General features: G+C 45.8%; 1 protein-coding gene across 4 annotated transcripts in view; it reads left to right on the top strand.

Moving 5' to 3' along the window:
• CTBP2 (C-terminal binding protein 2) overlaps positions 1 to 21,651 on the top strand; it is a 132,406-nt gene that overhangs the window by 76,490 nt on the left and 34,265 nt on the right. For 2 of the 4 annotated variants that reach the window (XM_066554992.1, XM_066554993.1), the window contains exon 2: positions 379 to 537. In XM_066554992.1, coding sequence (XP_066411089.1) covers positions 480 to 537 — 58 coding nt within the window. In that variant the 5' untranslated portion in view covers positions 379 to 479. Of the gene's footprint in view, positions 1 to 378; positions 538 to 15,756; positions 17,441 to 21,651 lie in introns of those variants that run through there. The other 2 variants (XM_066554991.1, XM_066554990.1) reach the window with 2 other exon arrangements.

Genomic DNA, 21,651 nt, shown 5'->3' with positions numbered 1-21,651 from the left:
GATTTTTCAGTCATAAATAAAACTGGGAAGCCCATGCAGTGCTTTGGCAGTTCTTGTGTGCGAGGCTGGTTTTCTGAATCTCAGGGAGGACAAAGAGACTGATTTGTGGTGCCAGCTGTGTGACTTGTGGGGGGCAAGCTCAGAGCTGTCCTTTCCAAAACCCGCTCTGCTGTTGGGCACAGGCAGATCTCACTGGTGTGCTGGAAATCTGGCATTGGTTTGGGCTGGAAGGGGCCTTAAAGCCCATTTGTTCCATCCCATGCAGAGGGCAGGGACACCCTCCACTATCCCAGGTTTTGAGATCCATCCTCCCAGGCCTTGAGCACTACCAGGGATGGGAAGGGAGCAAACCTTATGAATGCTCTCCTTTCTCTGCAGATCCACGGTGGCGGTATGCATGCCGATTCCTGTGAGTTCTCCTAAGCTCCTGGGGGACTGCTGTGCTGTTTGAGTCAGAAAGTTGCAAAATCCCATCAAGAATGGCACTTGTGGATAAACACAAAGTCAAGCGGCAGCGACTGGACAGAATTTGTGAAGGTAAGAGTGTGCTTTCATTTTTTTGATATATGATTAGGATAGGATATCTAATTTTTCCTTGTTTCTTTCAGTACTTAGGCATGAAGCGATCCAAATCCAGGGCTGGATTCCCTGTCCTCTCTGTAGGTTCGAAATACATTCACAGTTCTCTGGTTACTCCCTTGGAAGTCATGTGTAGTCCTGTGACTAAGATTTTTGCTTAATTACCAAGTCACCTCCTCTTATCCTAATTTCTACTAAAACAATTTGGTCAGTCCCAATTTAAAATATATTTACTGTCATCCTGTAAGAAAATGATGGAAAATGTTGGAGTTGTTGTTCTTATGGTTTTGAGCACATCGTTGTAGCAGCTTTTATTTGGTCAGTGTGTGGGGGTCAGGCAGGTTTGCTGCAATTCTTCATTCATGGTGTCTTAGAGTGTCTCAGCACAGGTGACTTTTACCTTCAAGAGTAATTTTCCAGCAGAAAAAGTTTTTAGGAAACATTTGCTATTGCAGCTCACATGCTGTTAAGTTACTTATGACAGAAATCAAGTGGTGGCAAACAAGCTCTGACTTTTTGGTGTACACTCCAATAATTCTCCAACGCTCATGCAAGTTCTGCCATCAGCAAGAAGTGCAGAGCAGAGTGTTATTTTAGGAGGAGTATCTCACATCTCTTCAGGAGTTCCAGTGTTCAGCTGCTCTTAAGGAGATGGATTGTGGCCTGCAGGGTAACAATTTGCAGTATAACTTGAATGCCAACGAGATTTAGTGGTGGAAGAAAGCACAGAGCTCACAGGGGAGTTGTGCTGCACCCGTTTGAGCAAAACGTGTGGGGCTTTGTGGAGTTTCAGTGTGAAATGCTGACCAGCAGGACGAGGGTAGATTTTGCCTTGACTTTTCTGTGTTATTGCTTACTCTACACTGCTGCTGTTTTAAACTCATCATTACTTAGCTCTTTTAATTTTGCTCTGCTGATTTTGGAAAAGGGGAGGCAAAGCAGAGCAGAGGAGTTAGGAGGGAGTATCCAGGTATGCTGCAGTGTGGAGTTGCCTCTTTCTCCTACTGAATGTCATAAACGCTCAGGTGTAGCACACTATCTCATCTTCAAAACTTACTTTGAACTTGACTTAAAAGAGTTCTATCAGCTGAGCCTGGATTTTCAAAAGCTGCCTTTCTGGTTTGATGTTTACCATCAGATCTAGTTGCTGAGTGTACAAGAAATTCAAAAGGATTGTACGACAAACCCGCTAACGGAGCTTTAGATGTGATTGAAGTTTAGATTATTTTTCTCTGATATATGAGCTTTTTTCCCTTCTTTCTTGGTCAAAAGATATTATTTTCTAATCTGTAAATGTGCAGGAGACATAACTTCTTTAAGTATACTTTGTCATTTGCCACCAGGTTTGTAATTTGATGGAAATGATGGGAGACACTGCTGTGTTGTATTTGGAAGCAACAGACAAGGACTGAGTGTGAGAAGCATTGTAAAAATTACCTTGAGAAATGCAAAAAGCTTTGGATTTGCCAAAATACTAGATTTGTAGGACAGCTGAATACTCTACTGGCCTCTCTGATGGCTATTTTTACTATAGGCTCCTAATCTTGGATTATAGCATAGAAAAGCACTGAAAGGGGCCATCCCAGCTGCTGTAAAAACACACTTTGAAAAAAAATTATCATTTTTCTGGAAAGGTATATTGAATAATCAGTGAAAGATGATGAGAAATTAGGGAACTAGTTCAGTAGATGGAGGAGTCTTTGCAAACAGAATTGTGTTCAGTGAGAAGAATCTATTGCTCCATCGAGCTTAGGGCAATGTGGTCCAAAATAGCTGCTTTTAACGATTTCCTGTTCTGTGGAAGCACTTAAGAAGCTTTTCCCTTTAAATGTGAATGGCATACAAAGCTGCATTTACCTGATGAAAGACTAAATGTCTGGCAGCACAGAGGTGGATTTCTGTGCTTTTCCTGAGGTTGCATATACCATCCCTTTTACTATTCCCCACACAAAGCCTTGCAGAGTTTGCTGGGAATGGACTTTATTCCATGCAGCAGGATGGTGGCAGGTCTGGAGGTGAAATATCCTCGGGCTACATGTTGTAATCACTGTCCAAACTGCCAGACAGATTCTTCTTCTTCCTGCAGGCTTGCTGAAACCATAACCAGACACATGTTGAGGGAAATGCCTTACAAACTGTCGGGGCATTAAAAGAGTTTATTAAGGAGTTGCAGTGTTTGTATTACTCTGTTAAACGTACATCTGGCGTGGAAAAATAATCCAAGCCATACAAGGAGGTGGTATAGTTTAAAAAGCCAGTTCACAGCCTTTACAGGCAGGTTTATGAGTCTTCCAAAGAGAGGAGCTGTGCAGTCTCAGCGCGTGGCTCAGCTTCACCAGCTCCTCTGGTTTTGGTTTTTTAAATATTTATTTATGACATCTTTGTGTGACAGCATGACTTTTTGCTCTGAGCAGGCTAGTTTGAAGATGTGAGCTTTTTGACCAGGTCACAGATTTTGATCTGTAGAGGCATATGGGTGGGATAAAAGTCCAGACCTAGGGGCATATAGGAATTTCAGGGCAGCAGCCTGCAGCAAAGATGTTTTGAATAGTCTGTCAGCAATTAAGTGGGTTGCTGATGCCCACCCGAATGAAGTGAAGTTGGACTGTGCTCACAGTGGTCTTGGCTTACCCATTTCTTTCTCTTCTGCTTGTCCCAGAGACTTTGGGTGCCTCTTCTGTAATTGGATCCATATGGGTGGTGGGATGGACCCATTGAATGGCTGGGGCTTTTGCAAATAATATATGCAGAGTGGTTTACATAATTCCTGTTTGTGGAATTGTGTCTTATTCCATAGTGGGTCAAAGTATGCTTTAGAGGTGGAGCTGCTGGTGCTGTCAGCAGTCAGACTTGTCCAGCAGCCCCTCTTTTGGGTCCTGTTCCCATGAGCTTGTGATTTTGCCACATTTAACATTTGTTTGAGCTGAAATTTTCTTTCCATGACTGGTTTTTACCTCAGGGTGAATGAAGGAAAAAAAAAAGAGTTCCAGTAAAAACTGTGGAGCCGTGTCGGGGTGGGAGATGGAGAGGGAGGGATGTTGGCTTTGCTGTGTGTGAAACAAAGCTGAGGCACAGTCCTGCAGCCACGGATGTGCAGCTGCCAGACCTGCCTGCTCTGCCTGGGATAAAAGGGCCTGAATTTTGCAGCCAAGTTGCTGTGTGTAGGAGTGGGCTCCTTCCCAAACCTGGTGCAGTTTCCAGCCTTTCAGAGAAATGGCAGCAGAAGCCCTCAGGGCAGAAGCTCACCTGCCTTTCATTTAGGAAACAACAACAGAGAGATTAGATGCAATGTTTTCTTTGCTACCTGTGGCAGAACAAGGTGTCTGACAGTGCCTCCAAGAAACCCCACACTCAGAAGACCATGGCACTCCTGGTGCATGACATCCATCCCTCCCATGGGACTCCACTGCTCACACACAGCATTCCTGGGCAAGGAAATAACTTGCAGCATCATTTTTGCTGCTTGCTCAGCTGATCTTTATCCTGTGCTTCTGTCAATATGGTTAAACAAATACTAAACATCACCAGGAGGTAAGCAGGGAGTGAGAGCAGCCCATGCACAGCTGCTGGTTGTGTCTCTGGGAGCAGGCAGGGGAGAAGGTGCTCTGGCACTGTGTCATTTCCTTGCTGAGTGTCAAAAGGCAGCAGTGGGGGCACATCCTGGATGCAGGATGGCAGTATCTTGTCTGTGTGTAGAACATGGCTTTCCCAACACCACTGAGTGATGATCCCAAGTGCTGCCTCTGCCCCAGACCATTGCAGCTCTGCTAGCCTGTCTTCAACACCATGGAATGGGAGAGCCTGGCTTTAGAGGTCAGAGCTTGCACTAGCATATACGAGTCAGTTCAGCCTTCAACACGTGCCCCAAAAGTGGCAGCCCTGAGATGAGCAAGAAGCAAAGTGAAAAAATAATAGCAAGGCCAAGCAGAGCCAGACATTTTCTGACAGTTTTTGCTCCAGGATTTGCCATTATCCAGTGGGAAATCATGTCCTTATGTGTCAGTTTGTGCCACCAAAGTTGTCTGTACTTTGCAAAATAGAGCTGTTTGCAGGGCAGACAAGCCATCCATATTCTTTGTTTTCTTTCAGATCCTTTGATATGTCTGATGGCTGATAAATGCCAGCACAGTCACATAATGCTTTTCAGTGCTTAATGCACCAGTCTCTGGCTTTTTGACTTACTGCCTTACATTCTGAGTGGCACCCTGGTGTCCTCTTCAGCTGAGGCTTCTGTGGTGATAGTTCCTGTGGGAATTCCTCATGGATTTTACCTTCCAGCCACTGTAGTATCTGCGTGTGGCCGTGACTCTCCTCAAATCCTTGTTTCCCTGTGGGAATGTGACCCCACCATGGTTGCTGAAGCCTCTTGGGTGAGTCTGAGTCCTTGATGCAATAATTTTTCTTGGAAACCTTGAATAGGCACCTTCCCATGACACAGTGTCCAGCTGGGATGATGGGATTATAGGGTGGGTGAAGGGGCTGCCCAGGGAGGTTGGGAGTCCCCATCCTGGGGATTGGTCACAGCTTGGATTTATGGTCTCAGAGGTCTTTTCCAGCCTCAGTGATGCGATGAAATGGAGGAAGGAATTTGGGGTAGGAATTGATGCTTTCAACACCACTGAAGTTATCTCTGCTGTGGCTGCATTAGGCTGGTTAATTCTTCTCAAGGGTAGACAGAAATTTTGAATTCCACTCTTCCCCCTGTGGCAGAAGTCAGTGCGGACCGTGTCCAGTGATATTTGAATAAACATACTATGTAATGGTAGGTACTCTGGTACCTGCCTGGGTCTGTGGCAGGGGTGCTTTTTACTTCTTTATTTCAGATTATCCTCCACAGAAGTGGACTTAATAATCTCAATGATAATTGTTGCTTATTGTACACTTTCTTGTTGTTAAAAAAAACCAAAACACGCTAACTCTCAACAAAAGTGCCCCTGAAGACCTGTGATATTTCTGGCTTTTCAGGAGTATTTGAAAAATGTGTCCCTGAGGTCTGGGCTCACACACCACTAACAGCAGACTATGGAACAGGTTCTCATTCAATAGCCACAGTCCACTCATGCTAAAAAAGAGAGGAACCTTGCTCCTGGAACCAAAAGGGAAAATACACATTAAAACCACAGCTCTGGAAAGTGGCTGCCTCCAATTCTTGCTGCTTTGTATAATGTAACAGCAGCCAAAATGAGGGCATTTGATATTTGGGTGGAGAAATTTTCTTCCATTCTTGCAAATTTGCACACCAAGTAGCATCTGATAATACTTATTTTTACTGCTTAGAAATAGAATCTTATTATCTCAGGAAATCCTTATCACCACTAGACATTTGATGAGAAACAATGAGTTAAAGATGATATCAAGCACGGAAGAAACTGCTTGTCCTGAGTAAAAGTGACTTATTTTGAATAAATGTAGACCTTTTTATCTAGTGGATTTGAGTTTCTTTGTTCCATGAATATAAAACACAGTACAAGGATTTCCCCCCCACAATAAAGCTTTTTATACTTTTTTTTTTAAGTTTCCACCTCAAAGCACATAAACTATCAGGCTTTTAAGGAAGGGTTGCTTACCACATTTAGCCTAGAGAAAAAGCAGTATTAGCTTGTCAGATCTTCTTCCACTGCACCCTGTGCTGATTTATGCAAACTGAAGATCTGTCTGGCTGCTCCTGATGTTTTGCTTTTCCAAAATTAAGTCTTTGGCTTTTATGAAGGTTTCAGAAAATCATTTCAAATTCACACAAAAGCTGGATTTTACACCTCTTTTTACCAGTGCAAAGTAATGTTCTTAATTATCTCTTCTCTTATAGAAGCATGGCATATTTGGGAATTACTTGTCATTAATAGTTTTGGTTAAAATTTTAAGAATTTTTTAACAATCAGACAGTATCCTGTGGATGAAGAAAAGTTCAAGCAACCTCAGTGGGTTTACGGATATTATTCAAGCTTATTGACCTTATTCCATGCTTTTCAACCCTTTTGCTGTGCTGAATCAAGAACTCTGTATGCTTGTATGAGTCCTTTTTGTGCTTTGGGATGGAGCTCGTATCCAGGGGTGTGCTGTTGTCCTTGCATGGATGCACAGGCTGCTCCAGTAGCTTCCAGTCCTGTGTGGATGTTTTTTCCTGCACATTCCCTCCCGTGATGTTCCGTGGGGGAAATGTGCATGACAAGATGTAGGACTCCAGCCAGATCCAAGGCCAGCCTGACAAAATGCCCCAGGCATCCAGGCAAGAGTGAGACACATTTAGATAAGGTTACAGACAAAAATTCCATTAATTTGGTGTGCATCACAGTGGATGTGTGGCTCTAGCTGTTGGAGGAGGGGGAGCTCCCCTTTCCCTGGACTTGAGGGCTGGATGCACCAAAATAGGGAAAAAACACTTCTCTTGTGTTTTCCTTGTGTTTAAACCCTCATTGATGGGAACTTAATACATGTCTAACTCTTAATTCTGCCTTGTATTTTTCCATTTTCCCCAGCCTCCAGACAAGGTTCCATGTAACACGCTTTACAACTTCGTGTCATTAATTAAGAAACAATTACAGCTGATGACTTCAATACCATCAACCTAATTTCCATCCTTACCACATTTCCCATTTAATTAACTGGTTTAGGGATTAACATGTTGTCACCCTATCTGGGTTTTTTTTTTTGTTTTTTCTTCCTTACTCTAAATCCTTCTCCTGCATTTTGAGATTACTCAGAAAAGTGATATTATTCCCAGAATATTCACTGGGAAGGGGTTGTTGGAGCAGGGCCCTGGGGCAGCCCTGGCTCCTCTTCCTGAGCTCTGGAATGCTGCAGAAGCTGCCTCCAGCATCCAGGGGTTGGAAGTTGTCTGCTTCCAAATATGTGATGAGAAATGATCACTCCTCGGGGACAGATGAGAACAGGATGGGGTTTCCTTCAAAATACCAGGAAAAAATCTTATATCTGACTCCCAAATTACACTATTTCAGGGATGGATGGTGTTTGGATCTGGACCAATCTTTTCAAATTTATCCCGATTTCCTGAATATTTGCTGGTAAATATTTTGACAGGAGTAGGACATCTGGCTGTACTAAAATAAAGCTGCAGGGAAACACATTACACAACTTTTCTTTTATATTTTTTGGTCTCCACAAACAGATGTAATGCATCGAAGTGCCAAAACAGTGAAGGTTTTCATTAGAGAGCTTTCTTCAAAGAGCAAGTTTTGAGTTGGTTTTGCAATTCTTGAAATTGAATGACATTGATCATTTCTTAGTGACACTTGTATACAGCCCATTAGCTTAACACTATTAATTTGGTTTTTCTTCTTTTTTTTTAGATTATCTTTTTAATTTTTATTTTAAACAAAACACTCTCTGCTGCCATCTAGCACCTCAAAACTTAGTAGTAAACAGATTAAGTTCACAAAATATCCTTAGTGTAGATTGACACCCATTTTTGAGAAAAAACTCTGTTGCTGCTGCTGATGATACAGATATTTGATTGACTCAGCAAGTGAACATGAGCAAGGATGGGGAGGCAACACAGTGAGATATAGCTCACTTTTGATGGTTGCAATACAATAGTACAGAAGACCAATCTTTTAAAAAAGCAAGGCATAAATGCTTTTTTAGCTGAAGTAGTATTTCCTCCTGTTTAGTTTTTGTTTTTATCTGTGATGGGTGTGAAAGGGAAATGCATGTTTCAAGCTCTTGGCATCATCAGGGGAAGTAAGGCAGAGACACCCTGAACCCCAGCCTGTTTATCTCCCCAGGCCCGTGTTATAGTCTAGTAATTAATTATTTTCTATGCAAAGCCCAGGCAGGCATGGCAGAGTTCAGATTTACAATATATATTCATTTAACAGTGGATTTCTCTACTGCTTTCTGGGACAGATATAATTCCCACTCTTTCCATTACACATGCTGTTCAAATCTTGATCCTGAATTCTTATTAAAAATGATGAGATTTGACCTCAAAGTCTAATACCCAGTTTTGGAGACAAGGTGCTTGATGTGATTTCTGGAGGATTATTTTTAAGAGCATTCGTAGATTAGATCTTCGGAATGGCTGAGGGATGTGCCCAATGAACCTTGTCTGCTGCTTTTCACCCGCCCTTCAGCATCCCAGATTGATTTTTATTTTGCAGTCCTTGAGACTGTGTAGCTGTGTGCTGTAGGGATACATCTGATGTTTTTATTACCCCTTTGTTGATGCAGGAATGTGACAGTGCTGTTTCTGCCAACTTTTATTGGAGTTTCCCCATACTTGAAGGCAAAATGGTTTCTGATTGAAGTTTGAAGAGCTTGTAAGGCTCATTCTAGTTGCTCAAAGGGTGTTTCACAGCTGCACTTCTCTTTTTTAGCTGCAAGTGTGTTTTAGATCATTGCTGCCTTCCTGCATTTGTTACCTGAAGTTTGATTTTCTTCCTGGATGGCAAATTATGGAATGCTTTAGGTTAGAAGGGACCTTAAAGATCATTTAGTTCCATCCCCCGCCATGGGCCTGGGCACCTTCCACAATCCCAGGTTGCTCCAGCCCAATCCAACCTGGCCTTGACCATTTCCAGGGATGGGATATGTACAATTTCTCAGGGCAACCTCCAAGGCTTTGCCAGGGGAGCAGAACATGAGGTGATGAGTTACCACATGCCCACTGGGGTGCTTCTGGCACATTCCTCATTCTGAAATAAACAGAAGATAATTCACAGAATGTCCTGAGCTGGAAGGGACCCACAGGGATCATTGAGTCCAGCTCCTGGCCCTGCACAGACACCCCAACAAACCCATCCTGGGCATCCCTGAGAGCATTGTCCAAACACTCCTGGAGCTCTGGCAGCCTTGGGGCTGTGACCCTTCCCTGTTCAGTGCCTACCACCCTCTGGGAAAGAACCTTTTCCTGACAGCCAACCTAAACCTCCTGTGACACATCCCCAACATTCCCTCTTATCATAGGGAAAGTTGGGGTAAGGCACCCATCTGTGAAACGGGATATCCATGGAGAGTTGTTGTGTGGCAGTGATTGGAGGCATGGCTGGCTGGTCATGAGGGTGGGAAAGAGCACATCTCCCACATCCAACCCTTTCCCTCCAGAGATTAGCACAGAACAGCAGTGGAGGGGCAGCTCCACAGGCATAAAGGGAAAGGTCACTCATTTCTTTTCAAGAAATGCTCTTTCTCAGCACGACTCTGGCTCGTGGGAGTGGAAAAGGCCTCACACCCTCTCTGCTCACCTCGGCTTGTGCGGTTTTGGGGGAGTTCTTGAGGAATGACTCAGAAGGGCACTGCAATACGGTGTCACCAGCTTGGACAGGAACTATGCTGGTTTTGGCATGGGAGGTTCTTTGCTGTGCATTTGTTGGGGTCCCATATCGACCTTTTATTTTCATGTGCCTGGGCCCAGTTGTGTGTCACTGCTGGGGATGGTGACCAAAGCCAGTCGCGGTTTGCGCGTCACATTTCGGGGCAGCTCGTGTGTGCTCACACATTCCTGGAGCCCATCACGCCAATGCTGATGGCACATTCCATCCCAGCTCTGCGGGGTAGAAACGGACATAAGCTTTTGGGTTTTTTTGCTTCAAAGTCATCAAAATGCAGAATTTCATGAGGCAGTGATTGTTTAATAACCGGCTGGTCTTCAGAGTGTTTTGTTGTGCGGCACCAAGTTGGTGTTTGGGAGCGTTTTGTTGGAGTTACAAAGCATCGATGCTTTTGGTTTGGAAATTGGTAAAAGCATGTGGCAGGGCTTCAAGCTCTGAGTGCTTTCAGATGCTGTGCTGCTCCTTTGATTATTGAAAATGATTCCAGCACAATCCTGCTAATTTTCTCTTTGTGCTCCCTTAATTTCAGGAGACTGTTAAAAAGTCCATCTAGGCAGAGTGCTTATTGCCACTGTGAGGGAGATTTTGCAGAGCCAAATTTTAGCAAATGGAGTAGTTTCAAAGGATTTGGAACATTTCTTGCTGCTTTTCCTCTCTCATTTTTCTTTTTAATTTTGTTTCTTTTCAATTGGTGTGCATGCGTGTGTGTGTGTGTGTGTGTGTGCATTACTCATACTGCATCCCATTCCTTTTCTTCTCCACAGCATCCATGGTACACCACAGTACAGAGTGGCTCATTTCTGCTTCCCTGGCATCCTGCAAGCTGAACATGGGAGGAGGATGTTCAGGAGAGGCTTCCTGGGCTTTGGGGGTCATTAGGCACAATCACACGCAGTCCTTGAAAGCCCAGGCAGGGAGGGCAGGAGCATTTATCCTCCCAGTAGCTTTGTACCTTGTCACCTGAAAACATATGACAAACACTGATTAATCTTAACACCATCTGAGTGTGAGAGGTGTATATTATTATATCCCTCTTGATGGAAGGGGAATCAGCAAGTAAGAAATTAAGCAATTTACTCTCTGACAGTGGCAGAGCGAGGTATAAAGGCTGGGTGTCCTAATACCTGCTCTCTCCATTAACAAGAGATGTATTTGTTCTCCAGTGGATTTTTCACTCCCAGGGCTAGGATTCCTTTGCCTTTGAAAGAGAAATAGCCTTTCCCAGACTGCTGCATCTTATAGTTTTTGCCAGAAATTACATTTGGCACGCTGTTCTGTTCCACTCTCTCCCAGAAGAAAATAACTGGGGAGAAAACATCAACATCTTAATCTACATTAAAAATATTTTCTCCCTAATATAAACAGGATTTAAATTTGTAATTGAAATATATTTTACAATAGTAAGAAGCAAAACTAATCCCAATCTGTTTTATTTTGCTGCACGGAATAATTTTTCCAGCAACTTGCTTTCAGAATAGGTAATGAAATGTTTTATATCAATATGAATGAAATTTTGCAGCCAACCTCTCCTGAGTCAGTGCTACGAGTTCCAAAAAATGTTGTTTACACAGTTGTGTTGCAGATTTAGCATGCTGATTTCCTATCCTGGGTTTTAGGTGTAAAACACTTTCCCCATGGGAAGAGAACACCACTTTGTAACAGTGCTTGTTTCACATCCACTGCAAGAGGGTTCCAGGCACAGATTTCTTGCTGTTGGTTTTGAATGCAGTGTCTCAACAATGGGCCCACCTTTCTTCTGCTCTGTCATCACCTTTTTTTCAGAGCAGACTTCTGTGGTCATTGTATTGTAACCAAATATTGTGGCCAAATTGTATTGTAACTGAATATTTGTGACCATGTATGAGATCAATGCTAAACTGAAAATCAGGGTATTATTCAAAACACTGCATTTTTCACATGGTCTGAAATACCAGAGCATTTAATCTCTTGATTAGCTTTTTTTTTCCCTTCTGTGTGTGATTTTTTTTCCTTTCCCAAAATACTTCTAGAATTAAAAGATAAAGGGAGAATAAATTTTCTGCCTGTTCCACAGTCCTTGTCTCCCCCTCATGCTGAGGATGTGGGTGCTGGTGCCTCCTGCACTCCTGAGAAACACCATGGGATCAGTTGCATCAGGTTGGCCCCCAGGGCCTCTGGATCTTCCTCTGGCCATCCTGCTTGGGTCTGGATGCAGAAATAGGAGCAGAATAATTTCATAGAATTTCACAGACTCACACAATTGTTTGGGTTGGGAGGGACCTAAAAGCTCATTTAGTTCCACCCCCTGCCATGGTCAGGGACGCCTTCCACTATCCCAGGCTGCTCCAAGCCCCATCCAACCTGCCTTGGACACTTCCAGGGACCCATGGCAAGCCACAGCCTCTCTGGGAGACCTGTGCCAGGGTCTCACCACTCTTACAGGGAAAAATTCCTTCCCAGTATCCATCTAACCCTGTCCTCTGGCAGTGGGAAGCCATTCCCCCATGTCCTATCAGTCCATGCCCTTCTAAAAAATCCCTCTCCAGCTCTCTTGGAGGACCTCTTCAGGTACTGAAAGGCTGTGATAAGATCATCCCAAAGCTTCTCCAGGGTGAACAAGCCCAATTCTCTCAGCATTTCCCCATAGCAGGTACTGAAAGGCTGTGATAAGATCATCCCAAAGCTTCTCCAGGGTGAACAAGCCCAATTCTCTCAGCATTTCCCCATAGCAGAGATGCTTCAGCCCTCGAATCATCTTTGTAGCCTCCTCTGGGCTCACTCCAGCAGCTCCATGTGCTTCTTATGTTTCAGTCCCCAGAGCTGGACACAGCTCTGCAGGTGGGGTCTCACCAGTGGAGTGGAGGGGGACAATCACCTCACTTGCCCTGCTGCCCATGCTGCTTGAATTTGCAAGGGGGCTGTTTTTAAGACTGCAAAAAACAGGAAAAGAGAAGACCCTTCCTGCCCATCCATAAATATTTAATTCTGATAATTTCTTATTCATTCCTTGGTTCATGGGGGGTGTGACATTTCCTTTGCTGCCCTGGTGGCACAGGAGGCAGCCCAGCTCCATAGCTCATGGCCACATCTTCCCCACTGAATGCAACTCTTGGTCAACAAAAACCCTCCAAAGAGGACATCTGGCCCTTGGCTGCAGGGAAATGTGCAAATCTTGCAGCCCCTGGTCCTCTGCTAGGCTTGGAGCACAGGAATGATCTGTTTGTTCCATTGAGGTCAGCACTTACGGGGTGAACCATGCATATGCATGAGTGTTCCAGTGGCAAGGCCCAGTTTGGGTTTCCTGGCCCCTGTGAAGAGCTGGAAGAAGAGCACATCTCCTGCCCAAGATTGTGAGGGCAGGATGATGCCAGGGGGGCTTCCAGAGCCCAGGTGTGCTCCTGTACATGGGATGGAGGGGGTTTGGAGGTGGCTTTCCATGTGCTGCTTTCACCCATGCGTGCCCTGGGCAGGGCACGGCCACCAGTCACAGATGTGTTGGTTTGGGTGAGGTTTCTATTGTTAAAGCCCTTGGTTTTTTCAGAGGTAGTGAATGCTTCAAGCTCCCTCCTGGCTTCCCTTGCAGTTGCTGAAAATCAGCATTTTCAAAATTTCATTTCTCTATGGCATGGTTTTTTCCATTGTCAACCAGGGCTTAACATGGTGATTGTTTGTTAGTAATTTCTTTGAAGACAATGGTGCGAGATGCCCTTGATCTATAGACCAGGATTTCATTATTTTGTCATAAACATTTTTGGTAGATTTCTTCTGCTGCTTCGAAACAAATGGCACCAGTCTCACTGTATCCAGTTGGGAATACATATTATTCTTTAGCAAAATGTTGTTGTAATAAAATGTTTTTGTTGGTTAAAATACTCTCTGCTTTATTTGTAAGCCACAAATGTGTCTTCCCATCTTGATTCTCACAAAAGAAGAAATTTTCCAATGTGTCTGAAGTTTATTAGTTAATTCAGTATAATGCCAATCAGATATTCTCTGAGAAGTGCATAAATAATATTTTAGCCCCCATGTTTTACATGTCTGTGTAATATCCAGCATAATTTTCAAGATCGTGATTCTTGAAGATGGAATTGGAGGAGAGAATGTTTGAAGAGGATTTGTAATATTTACTGCAATAAAGAAATTTAGGGATTACTCAAAGATCCTGTCAGTATTTGGGTCAGAAATATAGCCCAGAGGTATTAGTATGATAGGCAAGTTTAAGCATTAGACTGTATTAGTGATTTAGCTATCATAATAGCACAATAGTCCATCATGTGATGGCTTGTGCACGAAACATTTATTGTGGATTAGCCGGGAAAAATGCTCAAGCTGTCTTGCAAACAGGCCAGGGAAGGTGACTGTTCCTCCTTTCAGTGGGTCTGTCCTGGAAGGGGGTGTATTGGAGGGGAAGAAATCTGTTGTTGTAGCAGAGAAAAGCAAAATTGTTTCCATCTGAGTTTTCTAATTCAAAAAATAAAATGTTGCCTCTGTAGCAGTGGTCAGCAAAATAAGGAGCAGTTGAGCTATTCCTTCTTTGAAAAGGAATATTTGAGCATGAGCAGCCTGTCATAATCTGGGTTATGTGTTTTGGGGAGCCATTTTAATATCTCCTCTGAAAACAATGATTCTATATGGAAATTTTTATTACATTCCCAAATAACAATTTTCTGTGCTGTGATTCCATCTAAATCCCTTTGCCTACTCCAAGTGTAAAAAAAGCTTAATCCACATGAATGTTGAAATACTGCTCACTACAAATTGAGTTTTGTGTGATGTTTCTGAGTGTTTTCCTATTTCACAAACATGTACTTTTTCCAAAGCTGGAGATAATGGGCAAAATTCTACTATTCTTTTTTGCTTTGTTAGACCAGGCTTTAGATCCTTTCATCCTCCCCTCCTTCTCCATGACCTGTGCTAGGGTCTTAAAATTATACATTCCAGATTACACCTCCACAATTTTCTGCCCTGGGATGATGAAAGGATTTGCGTATTATGGTAATATTATAAAAAATCTTTCTGGAGCCTAGTTAGCATGGCTAATTTGAAACTACCAAAAAAAAAAGTAATTTCCAACGCAAATTATAATATTCATAAAGTGCTAAACAGATACCTAATTTCTGACCGTTCTCGTATTCCCAAGTATCTTGCACTGGCCTTTTTTAGGCCTGTGTGCTGGCTCCCATTTGATTTGTCCTTAGCTGTGTGCAGTGGATTAGCATTTCATCAGGTTGGATTAAGATTGAGCTGACACTGAAGCTTTCTTTTTTATTTTTACATGCGCCTGTGTGGGGCCGAGCGGATCCGCGCACGTTCCGTGATCCCGCTGCCCATCCCCGCTGGGTGCTGGGACAGCCTCCCCCCAGCACGTGAGGGGGGAGACAACCAAAACAGAGGAAACACATGCTAAAAAAAAAACCAAGTTAAAAACAAACAAGCAAAAAAAAAAAAAATCATCATTCCCTGGGGGAAAAATTGCATTGAGGTTGCTGGCTGGGTCAGTGCGTGAGATTTCATCGGGCTAAAATGATGTCACATGGAGCGAGGGCTTTAGTGGTTTTATTTAGCTCCTAATCCCCACACAGTGCTCGGCCAGTTGTCCATGTGCTCTCGCCGTCCCCAGCGGCACAGGATAAAGCATCTGGGCTGAGCGCGGCCGCTCTCCCGCGCTGTGGCTGCGGCGCACGGCCAGGGGCAGCCCCTCCGCCGGCCGCCGCATGCTCTGCCTGCTAAGGTTACCCAGGATTAATAATTCAGGTGACACTTGGAAAGGCAAAACCACTGGCCGCTGGTTTCTGAAGGCCCAGGAGGGCTCTGGCGCAGCACGGCCCGGTTTGGATGCGTGCCGGAGAAGCGCTGAGAAGGAAGGCACCTCCTCTTCTCCGTGCCTGCGGGAGCAAGTGGCCTCGTGGTGATGCCCATCCCCAGCAAGCACCCCAACATTGGCCGCTCGCAGAGCTGGGATGCTGCCGGCTGGTATGAGGGGAACTGGGAGAGTGAGAACGCCTTCGAGTACCAGAGGCCGCCGGGCCGGAGGAGCTCCCTGACCTATGGCGGTGAGGGCGGCTGGTACGAGCCACCGCGGGCAAATGATATCATCTTGCAGGGCGGTGCGGAGCTGAAGCAAGAGGCGTACCCGTACCAGGATGCCACCTTCGCGCCGGGGCCCCTGAGGAAGGGCTCTGTCCCCGACTTCACCTACTGCGACCGGCCGGCGCCCATGGCGGGCCGGGGCTCTCTGCCGCCCCAGGATTACTACAGCGACCCGTCGCTGTCGGCGAGGTCACCCAAGGACCCCCGCTGCTACCGCGAGCACGTGGCGGGCAGGCCACTGGCGAGCTATGGGGCGCCTGGCAGCCGGCTGTCCTGGGACCAGAGCACCGTGCGCCCACCTGCCCCACCCGATGCCACCCGCCTCTACAGAGACCCCAAGCTGGCCCTGGATGGGCAGCGGCTGCGTGGCAGAGATGTGTCCCCAGCGTGGTACGGCACGGAGCCCCCCGGCCCGCGGTACGCGGCAGAGCCACCCGCATTCCCCAGCAGGCCAGGCTACAGCGACGGGGCAGAGAGGGCTCCTGAGGCGGCAGTGGCGGCCAGGCAAGCCGTCCCCACCTGCCTGGTGGTGGATCCCACCACCAGCACCGGCAGCAGCTACGGGCCAGGCAGGGAGAGCACCAGCGCCAAAGGTCCCTACGACAGCTACGAGGCGGCGGTGGCGACGCCTTCCCATCCGCCAGTGCCCCCCGCCTTTCCTGGGCCAGAGGGCAAGAGGAGCTTTGACCCCGAGTTTGTGGCACTGCTGCGTGCGGAGGGCGTCTCGGAGAGCACCTTTGCTGCCCTGCTGCAGCAGGGCTTCGACTCCCCAAACCTGCTGGCCATGATGGAGGAGAACGACATCAAGTCGGTGGCACCCAACCTGGGGCAGGCCCGTGTGCTGTCCCGCATCGCCCACAACTACAAGGCAGAGATGCAGCTGCAGAGACAGGAGCGCAGGAGCGGGGCACTGCGCCCCAGGACCCGCTCCAACAGCTTCAGCCACCGCAGCGAGCTCCCGGCAGAATACGGGGTGCCCACCGTGGATGGCCCTGGCACCTCGCAGCACCCGCCACCACTGCAGCCGCTGTCCCCAAGAGGTGTAGAGATACACCGCCGGCCATCCAGCGCTCCAACCCAACACTTGCTGGAGACCACCACCTACCCAGCCCCAACGGGGGCTCCTCAGGGGCCGCACTTCCTCCCCGGTTCAGGATACAACACCCCCCTGCCTTGCAGCACGCACCCACGTCCTGCCTCTGCCTACTCCGCTCCGGTTGGCATGCCCATGACGGCGGCCAACCCGCACGCCAGCCCCAAGACAGCATATCCCACCACCTACACCGTGCCCATGGAGCTGATGAAGAGGGAGCGGACAGCGGTGGCGTCACCGGCACCCAGCCCCCACAGCAGCCCCCAGCTCCTCCGCCGGCCGGGGACAGCAGGGGACAGCAGCCTGGCACCCAGTGGACCCACCTTCCCTGCCCAGCTCTCCCCGTACCCGAAGCTCAGCAGGCGCACGGGGCCCCCCGTCATCGTCTCCACCATGGCGTCGCCTGAACCAAGTAATTACTGAAGGGGCTTAGTCCATAGAGTAGTTTAGAACCGCCTTGTTGTTGCTTGTTTTACCCCTCAAAAAACCCACAGTCAAATGTCATGGGGGTTCATGCCTAAATATGAGACACTGTCCTACGTAGAAAACGAGGTGAAGGGGATTTCTTTGCAGGGCTGTGCTGGCCGTGCAGAGCTAAAGATGCTGATTCTTGCACAGTGGGTTAAATTCCAAATATTTTATTTGTTTAGCCAACTTCAGTTAAACATGAGCGGCATCTCAAATAATGCTTCCAGGGTTAATCTTGCCGTTCCTGTTGTTTGTCGAGAACAGGAGATTAGACACTGTGCTGGCTGAGCAATTAGGACTACAGGGTTTGCTGCAGATTGACTTTTTACCGCTCTTATCAGGCACAAATGTGTCCCTGTGAGGAAATGGTTAGCATTGTTTTGACTAAATTCATCAGATAGTTAATGGTGTTATTCGAGAATCGACTTACCTTTGGTCATTACCTAAGGCTTTGCTTCTTATTATTAATTTGCTGTTTTATCAAGCATACAAAATAAACACCTTGATTTCCTTCTCGAGATGCCTGTAAGTGAAGCGATGGAGCTGTTAAAGTAATAGGGCTGTGCTTAAAACTAAAAGCCTGTCATTAAGCACTGGAACAATAAAAATGAATGGTGGCTCCTAGACTTCCCTTCCTTTTCTAGAAACGCTCAGGCTCTTGGCTGCTCAGATGAAAAGCTGAACAATCCTAGCAGGATCTGCTCCTCCACTTTGGAGATGTGGCACTCAGAGCCTGATAGAAACTAACCCCCAAAATCACCTGGAGAAATACAAGGCAATTCATCAAATACATTCATTTGTGCCTTGACCTGTTTGAAAAAAAATGTGGAAAGACACCCCTTGTAATGTTTTTTTGCTGGTAATGACTCTGTGAGCAGGGAGTTTCCTCCCTGGGCAGCGCAGCTGAACTCCCATGCAAACGATTCCCGAACAATTTGCCGTACCAGCACACACACACAAAGCCTTAATAAGAGGGAGACCATTTATAGGCATCGAGACAGTGCCAAACTGGTGATGCCATTCCACAGGAATCTAAATAAAGAATGATTTTGTGAGTGGAAATGATAAAGTTGTCAAAATGCAGACACTTGGCACACCCCTTTCCCTGCCATACCGTAATTACACAGCTAGGAAGTAAATGCCGGTCCTTTCACGCTTATGAGTCCTTTATGTAGTTGGTGTAATGTATTGATTTCTAAAAAATGCTTCAATATTAGGCAACATGTTCTGTGTTGACATGGATCAGATGCTAAAGTAGTACATCCAGGCAGTATTTTTAAATAAATGCAGCTAAGAAGACGAACTGGCATAATGTGGGGAACACAAATATGTTCATTTATTTGCACTGTGTCTGATTGAGCGGTCGATGCCGACGCAGCGACAGCTCTGGGCTTGAAGGACCTTCAGAGCACAGGGATTGGGAGCAATCTCCTCCACCATGGGAAACAGATCCCTCCTTCCCTGGCTCTCATTTATAAACTGCAAACCCCGTTCTCTAAAAATCTTGAAATTATCCCTTCTCTTCACCAGAATTACTGGTACACAGCAAGAGGAAGCCAGCAGCATTTCTGTGCTGTTGAGCTCTTTCTTGCTACTCAACCCTCTTTTTTTTTTTTCTTTTTTTTTCTTCTTTTGCCCACGACCATCTCATTTGCATGAGGATGACATTTGTTGCTCCAGTAATTTCATCTGATAATGGCCAGCTTGCAAAGCAGATCTGAAAACATATTCCTTAATTATGTGTTGCCAAGCAACGAGAGGGTTTGGCCATAATCACAGAAAGATTATCTTCTCATTGAAGGCCCTGAAAGGTTTAGCTGAAGTAGGACCTGTAAAATTGTCTTCATTTTTATTTATTTCCCCTTTTTCCTTTCCATATAGCCTGAGAGGTTTTCTTCCTGTTAAACTATATTTTAAAAGTAGAAGCCAAGGTAAGGCACATGGCACATGGAAAGATTAAAAATGGGGAAGTGTGTGATGGTTTGTAGTTGTTTGAGCTGTGTTGAGCAGGAGTGTTCACACTTACCCACGAGGGGATAAGCTGAGGTTAGAGATATGTTAAGATGTTGTAAAGCTTTGAGTGGATGGCAGAAACTTGACTAAATCCAGGAAAATTGTATTTGCCAGCCAGGATGTGTTTTCAGGAGTGATGAGCCTTCTCTTGGCTGTAGCTTTGGCTGTGGATATTCGAGTTAGAAGGTGAAAGGAAATTCAGTATTAAACTCTGTCTCCAAATGGCTGCAAATATTTTCTGTCAGTGTAAGTTAATGTCTGCCCAGCCAGCAGAGGGTTATAAAGTGCACATTACAGCCCAGTCATGTTTTGAAGCTTGTTCTATGGATAATACCTTCAACAAGACCATTTTGAACTTTTTTAAAGTCTTGTTGAACTATGCATTGTAGTCTTTCTACAATGAGTTGTTCCTAAATACCCCATTTGTCATTTTATGTTGAGTTTGACACTCTGAGTGCATTCTGCACTGTTCACTTTGGAGTTTGGACAGAGGGCTTGCCGGAGGGAGGTGTCTTCTCCTGCCTGGTATTAGAGGCAGGGTCCTGGGCAAGGATACAGGCACGTGCCACCTCTTGGTTTGGAGTGGTCAGAGAAGGGAAAAGGAGCAATGAGATTTAGGGCTGGAACTGCTTGCTTTTCCTAAAATAATTAGGAATAAGTTAGGTAAATTGCCCTCCCTGGGAGTTGGAGGGTTGTATGAAGAGGAGGTGGTGAATGAGCACCTTGAACCCTCTGCTGTGGTGGTAGAGTGACGTCTCCAGAGATGAGCCAGCTTCCCATGCCAGGAGCTCCTCTGGCAAAGCTGCTGCTCTCCATGTCACTGAGACCTTGTCAGGAATAGCTGGGGGGAGTGCTCCTGCAGCCTGGCCATCAGAGGATCAGCAGTAGTGAGCACACCAAGGCAGCTCAGTGGTGAGCAGCAAGAGAGCCCTGCAAGGTCTGGGTGACAGACACATGTCAGTAGGAGAGCTGAGCCAGAGAGGGTTTGTGGCCAGCCCCGTGCTGAGCTGGGAGGGAGGGCAGGGAAATAAATAGTCCAGGTCAGCAAAGCTGGTGAGGGCAAACAATATCTCACGGTCACTGATCACATTGCTGCAGCTCCGCCTCCAAATTGTGCAACTTCAGTTGATGATGTTTGCTAGGATTTTTTCTTAGATTACTTTTTTTTAATCCCAATTTTTTTAGTAGTAAAGCAGTTGGCAGATGAGAAGCCTTGTATTTTTGTAGCTAGCCTGAATTTCAGTGGCCAGTCCAGATTTCTGTTTCTGATGCTGGACTTAGGGAGTTTAAATGAGAAATGGTGATTCATTGCAAATATGCGTCTTGAGTGGTTTATCAAGCTCTCATTTGCACATGAAGACGTGAAAGTGAATTATCAGAAAAGGGAAGATGCTTCCCACAGGGATGAGGAGCAGGGCTGCCCTGTAAAGTCAGGTGGGTGTCATCAGGGAGCAAGAGCAGAATTACTTGGCTGTAAGATTTGGTTGAAAGCCTGACCTTCTCCTGAGCAGGGAAAGCCAGGCTGAGGACAGCTGCCCTCCTTGGACAAGTTGTTCTCTCCAGTGTGAAGGGGACTCATCCTCTCTTTTATCAGCTTAGAGCCCAGCTAGAAATGCCTTTCACTGTGATTAGCTCACTTCTGCTTGTACTCTTTAACACCTCGTTGTGATGCCTTTTATTGGTATTTCCCCCCTGTGACAGATAAAAACTGTGTTAACCACACATAGTTGTAGGCTGAAACTCTGCACATGGGCAACCCCCAAAGAGGGAAGGACATAGGGAGGAGCAAGGAGGAGCAAGAGCCTTGATGGTTGGTAAAGGATGGTTAAAACAGCGCATCAAAGATGATTAAAAGACTGACATTTGCCCACTTTTGTAAGCTATGAATTCTTTTAACCTAATTAATTTAAGCTAAATTGCCACCATTTTCTATGGGCAGAGTTTAGCAGGATATTTCCTGCAGAATATAAATTTCCTGAGCATTTGCTGATTTATTCTTCGCCCAGTACAGTGGACAGCTCAGAAATCGACTTCAGGTTTTCTTCCTTGTGTTTTCTGTACAAACCTCAGCATGGAATCCATGTAAGGTCTCTCAATTAACAATCTGGACTGAAACAGCACCAAGGGAAGCTCCGTGCACTG

Source organism: Molothrus aeneus, chromosome 8 (genome assembly GCF_037042795.1).
Source record: "Molothrus aeneus isolate 106 chromosome 8, BPBGC_Maene_1.0, whole genome shotgun sequence".
NCBI classification, from domain to species: domain Eukaryota; kingdom Metazoa; phylum Chordata; class Aves; order Passeriformes; family Icteridae; genus Molothrus; species Molothrus aeneus.
This window is presented reverse-complemented; position numbering and strand designations above follow the sequence as displayed.